The following is a 21,043-nucleotide window of genomic DNA, read 5'->3' on the forward strand; positions in this document are numbered from 1 at the left end:
AGCAGGTGTCTTTGAAGTGGACTGCGTGCAGAGGCCACCTCGCAGTGCTATGAGGAGCGTCAGGCGGTTGGGATGGGCTTTAGCATGGCTGCCCGTCTAACTGTGCCTGGCTTTGATGTCGTAAACAGAGCAGGCAGTGCTGGCTGGCAGGCAGGCAGGCGCAGTGAATGGGATGAGTGGCACTGCGATGGTCAAGCTCAAGCAAGCCAGCAGCTGCCTGTTTCACACCAAGAGGCAGTTAACACCGCAGCTCATGTCAATATATATTGACTGCCAGATTGGTAGTGTTTATAAGTGCAGGCCTTTTTGTTTGAATGTCTCTCTGCTGTGAATTCATTTTGAATCATCTTCAGTGTCCAAAGTGTAGCTTAGGGGCCTCATGACCAGTCACTCAAGAGGTCAACTGTAGCATATAATAATACAGATATACAAACACTGACTTGGTCTGATGCTGTAGGTGACTTTATGGTGTATTTGAACTCCATTGTATCATTGCCGGGTATTTATTCTCCTTGACCCCCTCTCCACATCTTTTTGAAAGCAGCTTATCCTACTGTGAAAATTACTATATGTTCAAACGGAGGTCTTTTCTTATACAAGAGACTACAGAGCCTGCCTCAGCCGGTCCAGAGACAAACCCTTTTTACTGTTGAGTGCACAGAGCATCCAGGGGCTTGTGCAGCGGTGGAGTGAGAGGGTGTTAGCTGGTGAGGCTATGTGCACTCAGGTCTTCCTGCTGCAGATAGGGCTTTGTAAGGCATGCTCATGTATGTGTATGCCCTGCCCGGCCTGGCACCCCCGCGTCTCTACTCCCACTGCTTTCACCTGATGTGGCACAGCCTCTGTCAGGCCTGAACGAGCGCCTGGCCAGCTCCGCTTCTTCAGGAGAGATGAAGGCATCTCAGAGCTATGCTGTGGGGGTGGGGGAAGCAAGCAGCAGCCTAAGCCTGGAGCTATCAGAGGCTGGAGCTCAGAGCCAAAAGCCTGTGGGCTGGATAGGGTGGGTGGAAGCTTGGCTTAACTTTGGCAATACATGCATAGGCACAGCCCTGCACTGCCACCCAATGGCTGGGGCCTGTCACTACAACCTTTAGCTCACCATAACCACAGCTAGTCATAATTACAGCACGCTTCAGTTGTTGTGAGTGCATGTCAGAACAAATTATGTAAGTAATGAGGCTGAAAACGCTAAAGGAGTCGAAACACACTGCACTGCTAATGCTCATGCAGGGAGAACACAAAAACAAACAATAGAGTGCACTCGTAAGATAGACCTTACCAAAATAACAAGCAACTGCGCACAGTAAGGAAAAGATTAATTATAAATTAACCCTCTCAGTTAGGTTGTCACAGCCCGCCTACTGCCTGGATTTCACTCTAATCCGGGCCGACGAGGTGCAGTGCCCTCTATTGTATGTGAGAATCACAAATCGCAGGAGGTGTTGTCTGGAGGAGAATTAATTGTGCATGTTCCACCACTCCCTTTTGTTAATTTTACTAAAATGTAGGCTAATTCCATGTAAACATGGCTGGTCTTGTTGACTCCAGCAGCGCGAGGAGAACAGACACAGATTCCTGAATGAATAGAGTGTGGCTCCGGGGTTAGTGGATTAGAGGCTCTGTGTTAAGGGCCTCTCCCGGGCATGCCTGAGGGACAAGGACATTATCCACATGACACATTACAAGCTCCCAGGCAGATGATTAAAATGGGCAGGGATCTCTGGATTGAACTTTAGCAAAAGTACTTTTGATGTGATCAAACTGGTTTAAAGAGGTTGGATGTTAAGGTGTACGAGGGATATTTGAAGCTCCTAGTCTTTGCAAGAGACAGTTAGGCCTGGCTAGAGGGGGAGGCTGATGTAACACTTTGACATAGTGAATATATCTCCACTTGTTTAATTATTATAATTTGTATAGCATCTTATTAAGTCAAAAATCATAATATTCCTCCCCTAATTGGTAAAGGCTTGTGTTGCAATAGCTCTGATTGGTTGGCTGCATGGCTGGTTGCAGAAAAAGCATTACATGGTGAGGAAATATCCTGCGGTGATCTTTCCTCGATTTAGATCAGATAGCGGATTTTGTCTGGCGCTGCAGTGCACTGTAGGGATGGTGGGACTGAGATGCTGGAGATGTGGAGGAAGGCTGCGAGATAGAGATCTCCGGAGGGAGAGAAAGACAGGCGGGAGGGGGGCAGAGGGGGAGGTGGAGAGGGATGTAGCATTGGTGGCTGCAGTGATGAAGCAGAGAGCAGTGGGACGAGCTGGGAGTTCTGTGTCTCTGATGTGTGTGTGTTCTGTTGTGTTGCCCTGTGGTCCGCTCCTGAAGAGAAGGCCAACGATGGATGAGGCCTGTCCTCTCGGTGCCTTTGTCCTCTATGGCGGGTATATCACAGGCCTGTCAACAGCACAGCATCACAGCCACTGAACACTTTTCCCTGTGGCATATACAGAAGAAGAGAGTAGCAGCAAAGTGGCCATGTTGTGAGTCTTTGTGGATTAACTCCTGAGGTTTTTATGGTTTTGAAGTTTAAGAGGCTTCAAGAAGTCAAGTTTTCCACCAGCGAATATGTTGCATATGAGACCTAATAATCCTTTGTCATTGCACAAGACTATTGGTACTACGGCACTGTATTAAGGTTTATCGGTCGATGCGTTTTTCCTTGTGTAAATTGTATTTACATTGGCTGCTTATGAATACTTAAAATGGCATTCTCCAATCACTCTCTCTCTCACACACACACACACACACACACACACCACATTTCCATCTCTGTAAATATTCAGCTAATGCTCTGTGGAAGTGCAGATTCCAAAACCACCGGATAAGGTGTTTTTAGAAGCACAGTGCTCTTTCATGTACCAACATGGATCCATGGTGAGGGTGTTGTACAGTGACTTGTGACAGCAAAATGTTGATTTTTTATTTATTTATTTTGTTTTCTTTTCTTCTCTGCAGCTCAAATCGAAATAATTCCCTGCAAGATCTGTGGAGACAAATCATCAGGCATCCATTACGGTGTGATAACATGTGAAGGCTGTAAGGTAAGCATCAAGAGACTGTGTGTGTGTGTGTGTGTGTGTGTGTGTGTGTGTGTGTGTGTGTGTGTGTGTGTGTGTGTGTGTGTGTGTGTGTGTGTGTGTGTGTGTGGTGTGTGTGTGTGTGTGTGTGTGTGTGTGTGTGTGTGTGTGTGTGTGTGTGTGTGTGTGTGTGTGTGTGTGTGTGTGTGTGTGTGTGTGTGTGGGGGGTGTGTGTGGGGGTGTGGGTGGGTGGGGGTGTGTGTGTGACAGGAGAGCTTAGAGGGGGAAGACAGGGAAAATTGAGGAGGGAAAGAAAGTTGCTTGCTAGGAAAAACGTTTGAAAATGTTGCAGAAGTTTTACAATGATTTAGAAAAAGGCGAAGTGTAAACAGAACATGATCATTAAAGTGGTCAAGCACCACAGAGGACATCACAGAAAACTACAATTAGTAGGACAAAGTCATCTCTCTGCCATGCTCTGCCTTTCCCTCCCAGGGACATGTCTTTTCACAGTTTTTTTTCTGCTTCTGCTGCAGCCGGCTCTTCTTGAAATAAAATGATCAAAAAGAGAGTGCTTTGAATTATAGCAGATTGTTGGCTGTTTGCTACAGTGTTGCTTCCATTGAAGCCGCCTTTTGTACTGTTTCAAATACGCCAGCCATTCACAGTGAGGAGAGTTTTGTGCTTAGAGTGTATTCTTGTCCCTGTGCTTGTCACCAAGCACATCATTAGCATTCCTCAGCCAGCCTGCACCTTTACTGTTTCTCTCTGTGTGTGTGTGTGTGTGTGTGTGTGTGTGTGTGTGTGTGTGTGTGTGTGTGTGTGTGTGTGTGTGTGTGTGTGTGTGTGTGTGTGTGTGTGTGTGTGTGTGTGTGTGTGTGTGTGTGTGTGTGTGTGTGTGTGTGTGTGTGTGTGTGTGTGTGTGTGTGTGTGTGTGTGTGTGTGTGTGTGTGTGTGTGTGTGTGTGTGTGTGTGTGTGTGTGTGTGTGTGTGGGTGGGTGTGGGTGGGTGGGTGGGTGTGGGTGGGTGGGTGGGTGGGTGGGTGTCTGTGAGTGTGTATTAAGGAGAGAGAGAAAGAAGGAGAGAGAGAGGGACCAGTTCTTCCCAGTGCTCTTCTCCCTCACAAAGGAGCTGGAAGGAACAAACCACTAAAGAATAAACTGCTGAAATCTATCTTTAATGATTGCTAATTAGTCCACAGCAGAGAGGCCTCTAATGATATGTGCGAGTATAAAAGTTTGGACCATAAATCATAGCATTATTAAAGAGTGCTGCTTGTCACTGGCAGTTATAGCCTGTTTCCATAATGGCGTCCATTATAAAGCAACTTGGCAGCTGTCAGCTGTTTTCTTGTAATTAAACAGCCAATGACCAGCTAATTAAGACATATGTGTATGGAGCCGTGGAGTGGGGCATGTTAATGATGTGCTGGATTCAATTCATTAAGTCAAAGTATGAGGAATCCAGTCAGTGTACATTCTTAGTCCTTTAGCACTGCACATGCCGGTGCTGCGTTAATCAACACTAATAACCCCACTGAAGTAAAATACCATCCACTGTTATCATTCCTACCCAAACACACCACCCTCATGCTGTACACGCTGGTGAAATGAAGCGCTCTTTGAATGCCAGATGTTACAGCATAACAGCCAGGAAAATAATGTCACAGTAGTATTATTACCTAATGTTTGGCAGCAGTCAAATAGAAATATCACCACTAGGAATACAGTAAATCACTATCAATCAGTAATGCATTTTATCAGACACTAAAACACTATGAAGACATAAATTGATTCTGCAGTCCCAGAACATTTCCACTCTCAGTGTTTCCATGCCCCTTCCTTTTTGCAGGGCTTCTTCAGGAGGAGTCAGCAGAGCAATGCAGCCTACTCCTGCCCCCGTCAGAAGAACTGCCTGATCGACCGCACCAGCCGCAACCGCTGCCAGCACTGCCGGCTGCAGAAGTGCCTGGCAGTGGGCATGTCACGAGATGGTAAGTGCCTGATAGAAAAGGTGGGTGGAAACAGCAGGGTGACATAGTGAGTCAGGGGAGGTGAAGAGCCCAGGTGAAGAGCCCCTGTGTGGGCAAGGATCTGCTGGAGTGCCTTTGAACCAGCGCTTCAGAGATGCTGTGTGACCTCCCTATTAAAGCAAGCAAGAGAAGACCTAATTCCCTCAGGAGATCAAAAGATATTTTGTCATTTTCAGGAAATTATTGATAGTGGTTATTTGTGATAAGATTGAGTGAAGATTGGATTAAAAGAGCAATAACACATAAAAGGAGAGTACATTTTCTGATGTAAACTAGTCAGCATCTTCTTAAAGCAGGAAGTGCAACTTTTTGGAGTGCGCAGGAAAAAAAGCGTCCTTATCTGGGTATATATTAAGAGGTAATCGGTAAAGATTTTGAGCTTGAGGTATATTAAAGAAAGAGTAGTAGTAAAACCAACAACATTATAACAAATGTGTGCTTTTACATATAAATTAAAACCTGTGAGCTTTTCTCTATTAAAGAGCCTGTGACAGCATCCCAACAACTGTTGTGCAATGAAATATTGGGCTACTAGTCATCTCGAACCGTCAGTTTAAAAAAGAAAAAGCGATACCGTTCCGTTAAATATCAATAATTTCGAACAGCGCGGGGAAATTCCTTCGACTCATTTTGAAGTTTTGGGGGAAGCCGGAAGTGACGTCAATGCGGGAACGCTTCACTGTGCGGCGAGAGAGCCAAACACGGACAAAGTGCGTAGAAATGTTGAATTACTGAGATTAGGCACGTTAATAACATTTTAATGAAGTTGACTACAGTATATTCATATGTGTCAGTGCTTTCATGTCAATTCGGCGACATACACATAAATGATCGTGGTGAAGATGATGATTACATTAGGATTAAAAATCGGTAGTGAGAGCTGCTGAATTTCCTCCCGTAGGATGTGATATAAAAACAAATCGATTATTTTTGTAGTTGTAAACTCAAGTGGATGAAACTACATTTATTAGTGCTTTCATGTCAATGCGGCGAACATATGATACATTAAATGATCGTGAGGATGATGATTAAAAATCGTTTGTTTGTGCCGGTCTGCATTTCCTGATGAGAAAACAAACCGATGCTTTTTGTAGTTGTAGTACACCAACAACATGGATTAAACGTTTGTTTTTTTACCACAATGTTGGGGAAATTAATGGATAAAATGCACGGATTATTATTATTATTATTCCCACTCCGATCGGGACACTAGGTCCACCGTTTCCCCGCAACGAGGCTCCCCCCGTTGACAGTTTACGTGGGCTGGGTGCAGTGGCGGACTGGTCATCGGGACGAATCCCGATGGGCCAGTACCGAAGTGGGCCGGTACCGAAGTGGGCCGGTCGGATAAGTCACTAGCACATCCCCCATAGGCGGCGCGTGAGGCTCAGGTTTGGGAAGGCTAAATAACTTGTTTTACCTGACGCTGCCCGCCTCCGGCGTCTATAGAAAAGAGATCAACTCAGTGTGCGGAGTTTAAATCTCTCAAGTCATATTACAGGCAGTGGCGTTTCTATATGTACAAAAGTGGTGGGGCACAAAAAACTTAGATGTCTATATATAAGCTTCTGCAGTGAAGTTCATGGCTAGTGACGCACTGGCACTGACTCTTCAGGTTTACAAATATTATATTTTGACCTAAATCAAAGTATAATATTATTTTCAAAAGCTTTTTTTGTCTGATGCTTCAATTAATTTTAAACAGACAGTTCAACAAAAAGATACCCCAAAAATGTAATTGTATCATTTAAATATTGAATTGTTCTCTCTTAGTAAGATCCCATTTTCAATAAAATTGCAGTCTTACCTTGACATGAAGATGAAGTCCATTTGCCTATCCTTCTGGACAAAAATCTTTATTACTTTTTTGTAAAAGTCCTCCTTATCTTCTTGTAGTTTCAAAAGTCTATCATAAATCTAATCTAATCAATAGATTTATGATTCGAAAATTATAAAAGTAGGGTAGACATGTGGATATTATCCGGCTGAACAAAACGTGCATTTATCTAACAGGTTTGTTTCCCACAGATCTTATTTTGAGCTATTTTCTAAAATCCTATGGAGAAATCTCGTTGCTTTTTTGTCGAGGGAAGCCATGCGCAGCTTACTTCCGGGTTTTAGGACGCGTCACTGCTGCTCTCTGCAGTCCCGGGATGATTTTTAGTCCCGGTCCACCACTGGTTACATGACCGTATGATCGCCCATATTGACGCACCTCATTCCTAAACTTCTAACAGATATCATACAACATAAACCGATCCTTCAGCCTCATATGAGCTCTCAGATACGTTCAAAATTAAACTGTCATCGCTGTCTGAGCTTGCTACTGTGTGCGCCATCGTGGGTTTACATGCAGATGCTGGGATCCTGAACGGTGCAGCTGGAGCGCTGTGCCCGCAATGACGTCACACATCATTTGGCGGGACTTGAAGAATCCCCGAGAAGATCCAGGAAATGGTCAACATTGAAGGGCAGATTAATGGTTATCAAAGTACAAATATCCAAAATCAGTTCAGTAACGGTTTTCAAGGGGACAATATTTACTCAAATTGATGGGTTTGGATGATGGGGGAAACTCGTGTCACAGGCTCTTTAAGCTGTTCATTCCTAACCCTATAGCGTGTGGTACTTAGAGCTGCAATATCAGACAAATAATTGAAACAATATTTAATATAAATTCAAAGTTAAAAGTAATTTTTCCTAAAAGAAAATGCTGTTAGCCTTTTCAAACATTTAAGATGTGCTGCTTTTCTTTATTCTCACATCATATTAAAGTGAATAATCTTTTTTTGAGAAAGTCGGATAGACATTTATATATATTTCTTTAAAATGAGTAGACCAAAAGATTAATTGATTTATCAATCCAAAATAATCTGCAGATTAATTGATAATAAATATGCAGCTCTAGTACTTTCTATATTTAGGTAGGGAGACAGAGAAAACACACACACGTACAGATAATGACCGTCATTATTCTCAAAGAGACACAACACATATCCCAATATAACTGTGACACGAACACATGCTAAGAAGGCAGTCTATGTTCATTGTCTGCCTGTATCAGGTGAGTACTTTGTCTGCGGGACTAATTTGTTGCTCTGAAAGAAACTAGGTTTGATGAAATAGGAGGTTATTAGAGGTTGTCATTAGTGCTGCTGCAGCTGAGATGCTGCAATGGGAGCACACAGGTGGGGATATGTGCTGGAGTGCTCCTGCTGAGCCAGGCCGGGCCAGTCCAGACTGGGCTGAGCTGAGGTAAATTTGTCAGAACAAAGCCTCTTCTCTTTTAGTAAAACACACACAGGAATTCACACGGAAATGAGAAAACTTGAACATACATGCACAGAGGCTGGCCTTTCTTTATGCACACTACTTAAATGCAGTTACCCACTCACGCATAACTATTCATAAATGAGAATGAACACAGACGTAGATTAGCACTTATGAGTGCCTTTGCATAGCCAAACACACTTACACACACGTATACACACAAACTCAGGACAGCGAAGGTGACTCTTGCCTTCACTCAACACACCAGAGCCCATCTGCCTGCACTCTCTTTCTTGTGGCTCAATTCACCTTCCACTGAGCCTAGACAGACACACACACACACACACACACACACACACACACACACACACACACACATACTGTGATCGGCTGTCATCCTGCCAGGCCAAAACGCTGGCCAAAGAGTTTTCTCAGTACCAATGTGTAGTCTGGAAGCCTTGAAACAGGAGGCAGCAACTTAGCCGGTTTTATGTTTGAGTGGCTGGTAAGCTGTTAGTCACTTCCTACTTGTGCCTCTTTACTTTAGTAATAATATATGTCACTACTGATCCCTCCTGAAATATGGGAATTAGTTTATTTTGTATCAGTGTTATCTGTTAAAAGTGCATATCCCTCTTGTGTACTGTACTGTAATGTACTGTAGATCAGTATAGGGGAGTATGATGCTCAAAGCAGGCATATCCTGTTGTCATAGTAACATATGACTTCAGATAGACTAGTGTTGTGTCACTGTGTCATGGGAGGCACAACTCTCTGAATGACATACACATTTGAATAGCAAATAGGGAATTAATATGCCCAGAAATCCCTCATTTAATATTTTCCTTGGCCACACAACACATTTTGTTTTTGGTTCAATTACATAGCATTTTGCCAATGTGACAGATAATTTGATAAGTCTACTTGTGTTGGTAACCCACTGGTAATATTAGTTTACTTATCAGAGAGTAAATATTAAAAATCAACTATTAAATTAACACTCTAAAATCAAGTTTAAAACAAATTTCACATTTCTTGAAGAGACATGCACTCATTTAACCTGGTCTTTCATTCGATTTTATAAATGTATTATGTTTATTGTTTGTGATGTTTCCCTTGTGTCTGACATTTTTATTTTGTATTATCCTTTCACAGCGGTGAAGTTTGGCCGCATGTCGAAGAAGCAGCGGGACAGCCTGTACGCTGAGGTGCAGAAGCACCGGCTGGCGCAGGCGCAGCGTGAACACCAACAACAGCCAGGAGAGGCGGAGCCACTCACACCTAGCTATGGCCTCTCAGCCAATGGCCTCACAGAGCTCCATGACGACCTCAGCGGCTACATGGATGGTCACACTCCTGAGGGCAGCAAACCAGACTCTGCCGTCAGCAGCTTCTACCTGGACATCCAGCCGTCTCCTGACCAGTCAGGCCTGGACATCAACGGCATCAAACCGGAGCCCATCTGCGACTTTGCCCCCGGCTCTGGCTTCTTCCCCTACTGCTCCTTCACCAACGGAGAAACCTCCCCTACAGTGTCTATGGCTGAACTAGGTAAGAAGCAGGAAAGAGACAGGGGGGATACGAAAGGAGAAACAGCAAAATGGAGGAGGGGGGGAGAACAACTCAACCGTGGGGCAAACGACACAAAGGTTGCTTAAAATAGCAGGAGGTTGGAGACTCATCTCCAACACTCATTAAAAGAGCCTCTTTTTTGTAATTAGTTTCCATTAATTAGGGCCAATCAGGATCCAGCAGGGCAGGCGTCTGGGGAAATCATTTCTTTAGGCTCCCCTGTGCCTAGGAACTCCTTTTAACAGATGTGTTTTCAAAACCATTTAAATTCTTATACTCAATATTTCTCTCCGAGAAAATGTGACCTTTGTCTCAGTGAGTAACGTGGCGCCCCTCCTCCTCTCCGTGCATTTGTGTCATAACTAAATTGGCTTTGCCTCAACCTTAAGTTATGAGCTTCCTGTAGGCAGTAGAAGGAAATGTCAACAAGCCTTTTCCCAGTCAAAAAAAACTCCACGCGTATCCGCCTCTCCTCCTTTTTGAACGCTCAGTAAATAAATCTTATTTTCCTGTGGCACATTCCAGCACATTACGTACGTAGCCTGGTGAGAAACATTCAGATCTCAACTGTAACTTGTGGGTTTCTGACGGCGGTTTTGTTGCAGAGCACCTGGCCCAGAACATCTCCAAGTCCCACATGGAGACATGTCAGTACCTGAGGGAGGAGCTGCAGCAGATGACCTGGCAGGCCTTCCTGCAGGAGGAGGTGGAGAGCTACCAGAGCAAGGTACTTTGACCACAACTGGGCCTGTGCTGGCCTCCACAGCAGTTACAGTCATCAACTCCATTGTTTTAAGATAACCTATTCTTTGTCCTTTGTGTTCTTAGCCCCGGGAAGTCATGTGGCAGCTGTGTGCTATCAAAATAACGGAGGCCATTCAGTATGTGGTGGAGTTCGCCAAGCGCATCGACGGCTTCATGGAGCTGTGTCAGAACGATCAGATAGTGCTGCTGAAAGCAGGTATGACAGCCTGTCAACATGGCCTGCTGCCGTCAAACTCACCCACCACCCCCCTCTGGCATTGTCACAAGGGCGTAGCTGACCTGACTGCACAAAGCCGTCTTCCTCACACGCACAGACAGTGTCCCAGGGAGGAGACCCCACCCTGCCGGGTTCCTCTTTTTGTCTGTCGCTCTCTATTTTCTTCTGTTCATTACATGTAGCGGCGACGGACACAGCATTAGATAAGCAAAGTGTTTCTAAGTTCAGATAATGCCTATCATGACGGCTGACATTCCCCTCTCTTTTTTCACACATCTATTGATGTCTGCTTATTCAAACTGCTCTCATGAACACATACTAAGAGAATATTAAATAAAGCTATGGCACTCTGTCACCTATGTATGCATAAATATAGACACTCGAACACACACAGCGCATGCAGCAATCAAATATATCTCCCGGGTCTTTCCCTGAGTATTATTTACATTAGCACAGCCAATATGAATATTGAAATAAAGACTGAGATCCCTTGTCAGACATGACATTTAAAACAGTAGCATCTCCCTTAGAGGCAGTAATGGCTTCTGTTACATTTGTCTTGATCCTCTTATCCACTCCCACAGAGTGCTACAAAATTGCAGGATGGAATAAATTCTCTACCTATTTTACTAAATAAAGGTTGAATGAATAAGCACTGTCACTACAGAATAAAGCACTTTGTTATCTGGCAGGTTATTATGGAAGAGTAGCCTTCAGTCTGTGATATTATCATCTGCAGAGATGTTTCTTTTTCTTCCTTTGACGGCAGGCTTCTTTATTTCAAAGTGGTTTTGCTATTCATATTGTTGAAGAATAGCACAAAGCACAATCATGTGTTTTGCACTCCTTACTGATGTGTAACTGTTAGGGGGGGAAACAGAAACAACGCTCAGATTCAGCATCTTGTTCCTGTCTGTCTCCACAGGCTCTTTGGAAGTTGTGTTTGTCAGAATGTGCCGTGCCTTTGACTCGCAAAACAACACCGTCTATTTTGATGGAAAGTATGCCGGACCTGATGTGTTCAAGTCATTAGGTAAGTGGAGTGGGTGTATATGTGTGGGTGGATGTGTGGATGTGTGCATGTTTGAATGAGCTTGCATGTGCGTTTGTATTCTGCAGTGCATCTGTGTGTTTCTTACAGTGTCTCACTCCTTCCCTTGGTGTAATAGCCAAAATTAGAGTGTGCTGTGCTGTTTAACACAATGCTGGGGGCCTGAAAGCCAACCCTGAGCATGCTATCTAGCCTCACCTGCAATTTCTGTCTCTGCAGTGGTTATTTATGGTGAAGAGAGATGTTAGGCCGGCTCGGCTGCATATAGCTCCTGTAACTGTGGAATATATAAAGCCAGACGTAGAGTCTTTAGGGAGAGCGCTATCAAAACCATCATTGATAGTTTGATATAAAACATCTCGGGTGAAAGCAAATAGCAATCGTGTTTGACTGCCATGACATTAGTTTCACTCTTACGATTGATTTTCTTGCATTTTCGACTGCTTTTTGACGGAGAAAGATGTAAATGTGTCCCCGCGGTGGCAGTAAAAATGCTGAATTCTGTTTCTTGGTGTACATTTCCATTCCTTTTACCTCTCTGCTTGTGTGTGAGTGAGCATGTGTATGAGTCCCAGTGTCCTGTGTGTTCTGTACAGAGGGGTCTGCGGCAGGGGAGGCAGAGTGATGGGCTTCCCGAGCTGCGGTGGCATCCGGCTGTCTCTCTCTATCCCCGATAATTGATTTAACTAAAAGCCTCAATAGTGACCTCATTTTAGCTTGCATAACACCACCCAACTGCCAAAAGTGACTCGTCTGGGAGGCAAAACTCAGTACAAAAATTGCCTGTTCTGCTTAAGATGCTCCCATGTGCTGTCAGCATGCCGCTCTTTTTCATTCCTTCTCCTTCCTCTCCGCTCCCTGTGTGCCTCTCTCCCAATAAAGATCAAGAGTGAATGTTGTTCTTTGGTCTTCCTCATCCTAAGCCCTCTCTCTGTGTCCTTTGCTGTGGCAGGCTGTGACGATTTGATCAGCTCCGTCTTCGAGTTTGGGAAAAACTTGTGTTCTATGCACCTGTCTGAGGATGAGATCGCCCTGTTCTCTGCCTTCGTGTTGATGTCTGCTGGTAGGTGTCACTCACAGAGCAAAGAGAAAAAATAAGTAGACGCACAATCAGCACGACAAGGAACGCTGTTGCCCTCCTGTTTCCTCTGTCAATTAGTTCCATATATTAGTGCCACTTCATCATTACTTTGAGCCAAGTTGACTTTTTAAGGGCCTACGTGTGTTTTTGACAGTAATTAAAAGTTGTTATAATTTACTTTCCAGACCGGTCTTGGCTCCAGGAGAAAGTGAAGGTGGAGAAACTCCAGCAGAAGATCCAACTGGCCCTCCAGCACGTCCTGCAGAAGAACCACAGAGAGGATGGTATTCTTACAAAGGTACAGTGCGCTGCAGCACACACTCCATCAGCAGGCTCTACACTTGTAGCAGTTTAATCTCCCACTGTTTAGGATCTTTATCCACAGGCCATCAACCATTTTAGTGTGTTAGATTAAACTAAAACAGACAGAGGAAGTACCGTAATGTTGCATGAAATGCCTTTTTATCAGTAAAGAAGAGTACATTTATCAATTGTACCAGCTCCATAATATGACTTGTCAAGTTTTCCTTGCGCCTGAGCGCTTTTCTCAATATTTACAAGTCTGTTTGCCCCCCTGGTGAAAGGGAATACACTGTAGGGAGGAATGTTTTTCACTACCATTGCTCCATGTCCTTTCCTCCCCGTGAATCTAAACAGCCTGTCTCCTCTCTCTCTCCACAGTTGATATGCAAAGTGTCGACACTGCGAGCGCTGTGCAGTAGGCATACAGAGAAGCTTACCGCTTTCAAAGCAATATACCCAGACATTGTGCGTGCCCACTTCCCTCCCTTATACAAGGAGCTGTTCGGATCAGACTTTGAGCAGTCCATGCCCGTTGACGGGTAGCAGCCCTGCCAGGTGCCAGTGTGCCCACCGTAGGGGAATGTGGAGGAGGAATCTGAGACACTTTATTGGTGCCCTGCACACACCAGAGCGGACAGATGGCACGCTGTTCAACTTCTTCTTTTACATCGGAGGGGAGGGCTTAGGGAGTTGATTCTCAAGGTTTACTTTATTGAATTTAGTTCTCTGTGGAAGACTTGTGGGACCCAACACCCCATGGGACCTGAAGAGGAAATAGGGACAAATAATTTCTGTCTGGTTGAACTTGACCCTCTTTTGCGCATTTCCAACATAATTCACTTTATTCAGTCATTTTCACCAGTATTTATTGCATTGCCTTTAATATGATTGACCTGTTCATATGACTTGTAATAGTACAAACTATTACCAAGTCTTTGGAAGTAAAAAAGCTGAAGACGTCTTCAATTAGAAGATAAATCTGCATCAGTATTATTTTTCACATTGCATTCCCAAAACGAGTATTTCCCCTTCAAAACTATGAATAGTCATATCCCTTACCCCCCTAACTGAAACAAACTTAAAATGCGCACATTTTGGTCAAGTTCAGCCCCTTTTTCTCTTGTGTTCAGTCGTATATATTTTGGACGCAGTACTTGGAATGAAAACTCACGGCGACTTTGAGGGAGGGTCTGTCGGCATGGTGATGCAATCGGCACCTCTCTATGGACAATCGTTTAAAAAAAAAGAGAGAAAAAAAGAAGCATAGAATTCTGGTAATTCTAATGAAAACGCAATGATTTTAGCTGTCAAAGACTCCATCCACCATTGTTGCATAGTGAAATCATGTAAGGCCATCTGCTATTAATCCTTCTCTGGACTGGTGCCCTGGAAAGCACGGGGCACCAACACAATGAAAAGGGTCCATTCCACCTGTTTTATAATGTACTACAGGGTATATGGTCATAAGTACTTACTATACAGAAAAAAAGTAATGTTTATAGAATCTATTTTAAATAACATGTATGATATTAGTAGTTAGGCCATTCTTAACTGTTGAATTGATAAGGCACTTTTATTTACACCTTTCTTTAATTTAAGAATTGTATATTTACCTAGTGATGTGTTGCATGTGCACAGGAAATACAAGTTGAACCATGGTCACAGAGGCTAGTCCTGGGAGCTGCAGATGATTCTGGTGTGGAAGTGTGAGGGCTGTCTGTTAGCGTGAGGCTGCTGGTTGGAGAACAAAGAGGCATGGATGAGAAGGCAGGGTGAAAGGAGCACCTTTAACTCAGCCTGCATGTAACCTCTCAAAATATAGCTCTGATAATCCTTTTTAGCAGAAGTGAACACGTACGAAAACAGCCAACAAACCTTGTAGTGGCGTAACAGTCTTCTTCCTTCTTTATTTTAGTTATGAACAGACCTGCATTTGTAAAAACATTTTTTAAAGACAAGAAAACTGAGGTATTGCATGGTGACACAATGGCGCTCATACCTTTTTTTAATGATATTTGGTTCTTATTTGCCTTTCAAAAATCGCACGTATTATACAAAGAAGGCTACAAGGAAACATCTCAGTCTGGCAGTGCGGTCGGACTGGAGAGATCCAAACATCGACTCATACACACATCGACTGTAATCCAATTGTTCCATCTAGTGGAAGGTAAAGGTACAGCAGGCAAACTGTCAGCCTAATGACAAACATACAAGGTCTAACCTTGAAGCACATTCATGAGCCTCTGTCAAAATGTTTGGAGTGTTTTTTGTTTTTTTTCAAGTTGCTTTATCTGCCTTCTCACCGCAGCCTCAGCCACGCCACAACAGGACACAGAAGAAACAGTGAAGGGAAAGTGAATATTCAAAGCCTTGTCTGGTAGTAAAGCTTCTATTTTTGTAACATGTTTTGGTTAATGAACTCATGAAAGAGAACAAGGGAGAGAAAAAGATGTCAGGTAGCACTTAACTATATTCCTGCAATAATTAGACTAGCTGTTGTTTGTATGATTAGGGGAGAAACATAAAAATGGTAGGACAAGTGCTATTTTCAGAATGCTTTGTTGTTGTGCTTCTGTTTTGTTGAGTGTGTCTTTCTTGTCAGTGTGGTAGTAAAGTGGTAGAAAAAACCCTGGATGTGCCAAACAGTAGTCGTTGCTTCTGCTTTCCAGTCAACTCGTCTATATCGTAGAATGGATTCCTAAGACATTCCAGCAATCTCAGTAGCGGCTTCTAGAAATATCTTTAAAAAAAAAGAGCGAGAAAAAAGAAAAAGAAAAAAAATGATATCCCTTTAGAAACCCAACAAAGCATGTTGATACATCTGTCACCAACCGTAACATAGCATCCAGTTGTTTGTCTTTTGTTTTCTATTTGCACACTATCATTCCTCTGCCGTGCAATTTGTACAAGGTGTTAATGCCTTGTGCTGTCACCCCTCAGGGAAGAGTTCCTTATGCGCTTTCTGACATTTGTTTGTATTCATTAGGTTTAGTTTGTATTTTTGTCAGGGATGTTCCATGAGAAGTGGTTGAGATTTAACATTTGAATATTTATCACAATTTTACATTATTATTATTGTCTCTAAGGGGCCCCAACCACTAAGAAAACCACTGCGCCCCTGCAGTCAAGTTCAAGAAAATCTCATCTCAAAAATAACAAACCCCATCACTTTTTGAAGCTGCAGTTTTATCAACACACAGCATATTCCTGTCACACAAAAAAAAAATCAGTTTTGGTTTAAAACGGTGTCATCAGGGTCTTTAAAAATGATAACCCTCTTTGTTAGAGAAACCAAATATTCTTATGCAATACTAAATCTGTTGTGTTTGGGTTGTAGTAGATATGCTGTACCTAAGTAATAATCTCTGTTTTGATCCAATGTTATTTGGATATGCACAAGCCCTCTACGACTAGTAAACCTCAATCTCCCAGCAAAAGAAACCCGTCTGGAACACTGCTAGACAATCCAGCGAGAGCATTGAGAGAGGAAGAGGTGTGAATGCTCAGGGAGGTAACAGGTAGACCGAAGAAGCAGCTCGCTTTCCTCTGGATGGATGCAGAGCATTTAAATAGCTCTCATCTGAATTCATGAGGTCTTTAAAAATCTCTTCAAAGCACTCGATTGATGAGAGGATGCGGCGTAGCACACTGAACAGCACTTACTGTTCGGATAATAATTAAGAGCTGGAGGTTTGGCTGATATCCTGTTATTTATTTGCAAAAAAAATCAGTTTATTTCTTGAAAATGATTCTGTTATTATAAGCTATTGTAATATCGCTTGGTGGTCACATCAAATAATTCAGCATTTTCTCAAATATTATCAGCGAAGGTCTACCACCAATACTTCTCTCATAAAGTGAACATTTGTCTTTCCTTCAAGTGGCATGTAATGTGTTCTACAATATTTAAAACGAGCAATATGCCTTGTGTTACAATTACGGGTCTCTACAGTGCAGTCATCACTCTATTTTAATTAACTTTACTCATCCAGCTGAAACTGATGATGTTTTACTCTGTCTAAAACAACAAGCCCCATCACTCTGTTTTCATCTTATGTAGGTATGTTTGCGATATTGGCAGGATAGCAGAAAATGGTCATCGGATACATGGTTACTTGAGTCCAAACATTACCTGCGTCTTCACACAGGCCTGTAAAGCGATGTCCTTCTGTATATTCTCAATTGAGATATCCCATTTTAGCAAGGGATTGATGCTAAGTGTGCTATTCAATCAGTGTATAGTCAAATGTGCTGGTCCTTCTGTCTCTGCTCTGTTGTCTGTGTGTAAAAAGCAATAGTGTGTGTGTGTGTGTGTGTGTGTGTGTGTGTGTGTGTGTGTGTGTGTGTGTGTGTGTGTGTGTGTGTGTGTGTGTGTGTGTGTGTGTGTGTGTGTGTGTGTGTGTGTGTGTGTGTGTGTGTGTGTGTGTGTGTGTGTGTGTGTGTGTGTGTGTGTGTGTGTGTGTGTGTGTGTGTGTGTGTGTGTGTGTGTGTGTGTGTGTGTGTGTGTGTGTGTGTGTGTGTGTGTGTGTGTGTGTGTGTGTGTTCTCACAGTGTGTGAATAAAATAAACCCCAGACAAGGCTTTAATAATTACAAAGGAACAGGGTTATATGGACAAGGATTTTATTTTGGACTTTTTTTAAGAATATAAGGTTTTGGAAATGCTCAGCTTGATCCATCCATAATAGGTGTAGGTTTCAAAAGCGTGACATAATGCCTTCAACAATTCAGAGTCTGCAGAATGCTGTGAGGCAACATTGAGCAGCTTCACAGAGAAAACACATTCGCTGTCGGTGGAGACAGCGCGGCCACGGCCTGAGCTGGAAATAATTGAAATGAATTCTGGAGTGTAAATTGTGAAAATGAGTCTTCTCGGCCGTAAATTGTGAAGATCAGCGTTATGTCACGCTTAACGTTGTGCTAGAGTGTCGATGTGTTACCCAGAATTATGAGTCAGTCGTCACATTTGAACGGAACTCATTTTCCAAAGCACAGCTGATAAGGATTTATGATTACAAATATGTTTAAGAGTATAGTAAAAAAAAAAAATGGAAAGCAACTTTTAGCCATAATCGAATGTCAAGCAATAATATATGTCTGTGTATTATTTTTAATCCTTTTGTGCATAATAGTCTTTGAACATCTGCATGTAAATACACCTCTTATTTATCACATTTTGTGTTGATTTTGTGGATGTTTTTATGTTTCATCTGTATATTTGACCAGTTCCGTTCCCAGGTGGTGAACTAAGAACTTGACATGGCCTATATGCTGTATATCTTATTTTCTCACTCTTTCTCTCTCCCTCATCCTCGGCTGTTTATTCACAATATTTAATGTTATTATTGATCACATGTATAAAGGTAGCTTTGTAATTTCTGTCTGTATAGGTAAGAGGAAAATACTGCTACTAAAGGCCTACCCAGTGAAACTATTTATCTGTTTTTCAATGACACCATATTGTACGATAGTTCTGTTTCTAGTTTGGCTCCCTCTTTCAGGATTAGTTTGATAGCGATAAGGTGTGCTGACATTTATTTTGTGTTGCCATGATGTGCGGTGCTAGGTAAGTTAATTTTGTGAACAAAGTATTGATTCATAAGCCTGGCTGCCCTATTAGTCCATTCATTTCATAGCATATTAATGTATTATTGATATTAGGACTCAATAAATAATAAAGATAATGAAAATGATAGTGGTAAAAAAATACCCAGCCAGTACCTGTATCAGTGTGCTCGTCTTGGGGTAAGGCACTTATTTCCTTCTGACTTATAGCAAAGCTAGTTTCTGCTAATTAACAAGCTATTTAAGGTTGCTCTTCTGGTTTGTGGAAAAATTATAATATTCAAACTGAAACAGCAGTATATTGTGTTTTTTTTTTCTTTGTCTGATTGTAAAAACCACTCACTGAGGCTATAGTTTGTCAGGTTTTAAGATACTAAATATTTACCTCTCTTGTGTCTGCATAGTTCTTCACCTGATGCAGGGAAGTGGTGCTTGGATTTTAATAAACAGCGTCGGTATGCTTTTGTTATTCCCCATTTTAGACTATCCTAAGACTGGTTTATTCAGACCAGTAGTGTAAACCTCTTGCACCACTTAAAGTGTTACAAATTTACATGAAATAATTGCCATTTGAGGACAAAGTTGACCTTTTCTCTCCACTCTGTAGCAAATATCAGTGAGAATATGCTTGCAATAATACACAACGTATCACACTGAGTGCCTCTCGGTGTAACAAGATGCATACATAGTTTTGATTGTCTTTTTTTGTGGTTTTCCAGACGTGTAATGAAGTGACAATGTATTTTGTACGAGGAGAAATCCTCAACTCACATGCTTTTTCAGATTCTTTCTTTATGTGATGTTAATAATTTTCACATGGGTTAATGCGCTATGTTAAAGGGTGTCAGTGTATAGATGGTCCGTTTAGAGAGTACATGTCATCCCTCACCTTGTTTCTTGAAAACCTAACTGGGAAGTTTGTTTCATGTTGATCTTGAATGGTGAAATAAATGCTCGCAGACAATGCTACAGAAAAGTTCACCTTTTTTTAATCAGGCAAAACTTACAGGCAACCCACATTTCTTCACTTTGTGCTTGTTTTATATCAACTTTTTTTTATTTCACTGAGATTTACTAATGCATTGTATATCAAGTAGTTGTATGGGTTTGTAAAAGAGGCATACAATACATCTGGATTTCTTTTAATGTTCTGTGTTTAATGTGCGCTCAATGGTTGGGTGGGTGGAGCAGGGGTGCATTCTTTTTCCATGCAAAAGCAGTGCAAGTTATGGGAAAGCTGAAACTAGTGTGTGGTTTTCACACATTTCTAAGTCACACGTTTGCTACTGGTGTTAAAATGGGGACAGATGATCATGTAACTTTTTATCCAGCTCTTTTGAAGTCTCTTTAGCAGGTAGTCTATTCACAAACTTAGTTTTGCTCCTTGTCTGATTCTTAAATATGAAAATAAGTATTTTGATTCATTTTGTAAATACAGCTGTAAAGAAAAATAAGAAATGTAATGTTGTCTTTTAAATACTTTTCATTCTAATATGAATGTTGTTATATTGTACTTAGAAACTGTACCTTTAATATTACCTTTATTAAAAGTGCATTGGACACATCGATTTTAGATGTGCTTTATGTGCTGTTATCCCATAATAAAATGTACCGCTTGTAATGGGCTTCTATTTTCTGACTCTTTATCTGTTTCTGTTGTCTAATCTCTCTTCAGCTCACACTCTTTTCAACTAAATAATCATATTCCATGCTTTTAACAACTGGCAAAGATAATCGTAATCACACACTCACAAAATATTAAAGAGAACATAGAAAGAGAGAGAACATACCTGTCAAAAAACTTTGATAGTAAACTACATCATCTGCCATTTAGACATTAAGCTATATAACCATTTAAGCAACATGAGACCTTTTTGGTGGTGGTCTTGACATATTTCACTATCACAATTGATTGATGACACAATATGAAACTGTCTATTTAGAGAAGTAAAGAGTCTTTGGTTACTTTAAAATATTTAATATGCATATGATTGGAAATGCATATATTTCTAAAGGATAACATTCAGCATTGCTCTCAATTTCTTGACACAACCTGCATGGACAAACAGGAGTATCCGAACAATGTTATGTCGATATACATGTGTATATAATACTCTTGATATTATTGTTGGAACACTATATTTAATTTAATGTTGCCTATATCTGTT

At 42.0% G+C, this 21,043-nt stretch overlaps 1 protein-coding gene across 2 annotated transcripts in view; it reads left to right on the plus strand.

Annotated features, from left to right (window-relative positions):
• Positions 1–17,652, plus strand: part of roraa (RAR-related orphan receptor A, paralog a) — a 180,759-nt gene extending 163,107 nt beyond the window's left edge. For both annotated transcript variants that reach the window (XM_034085249.2, XM_034085250.2), the window contains 9 exons: positions 2,959–3,044; positions 4,872–5,013; positions 9,478–9,873; positions 10,500–10,621; positions 10,723–10,855; positions 11,802–11,909; positions 12,880–12,990; positions 13,194–13,306; positions 13,690–17,652. In XM_034085249.2, coding sequence (XP_033941140.1) covers positions 2,959–3,044; positions 4,872–5,013; positions 9,478–9,873; positions 10,500–10,621; positions 10,723–10,855; positions 11,802–11,909; positions 12,880–12,990; positions 13,194–13,306; positions 13,690–13,854 — 1,376 coding nt within the window. In that variant the 3' untranslated portion in view covers positions 13,855–17,652. The remainder of the gene's footprint in view (positions 1–2,958; positions 3,045–4,871; positions 5,014–9,477; positions 9,874–10,499; positions 10,622–10,722; positions 10,856–11,801; positions 11,910–12,879; positions 12,991–13,193; positions 13,307–13,689) is intronic.
• The last annotated feature ends 3,391 nt before the right edge of the window (positions 17,653–21,043 follow it).

The sequence above is a fragment of the Pseudochaenichthys georgianus genome, chromosome 6 (assembly GCF_902827115.2).
Source record: "Pseudochaenichthys georgianus chromosome 6, fPseGeo1.2, whole genome shotgun sequence".
Lineage (NCBI taxonomy): Eukaryota > Metazoa > Chordata > Actinopteri > Perciformes > Channichthyidae > Pseudochaenichthys > Pseudochaenichthys georgianus.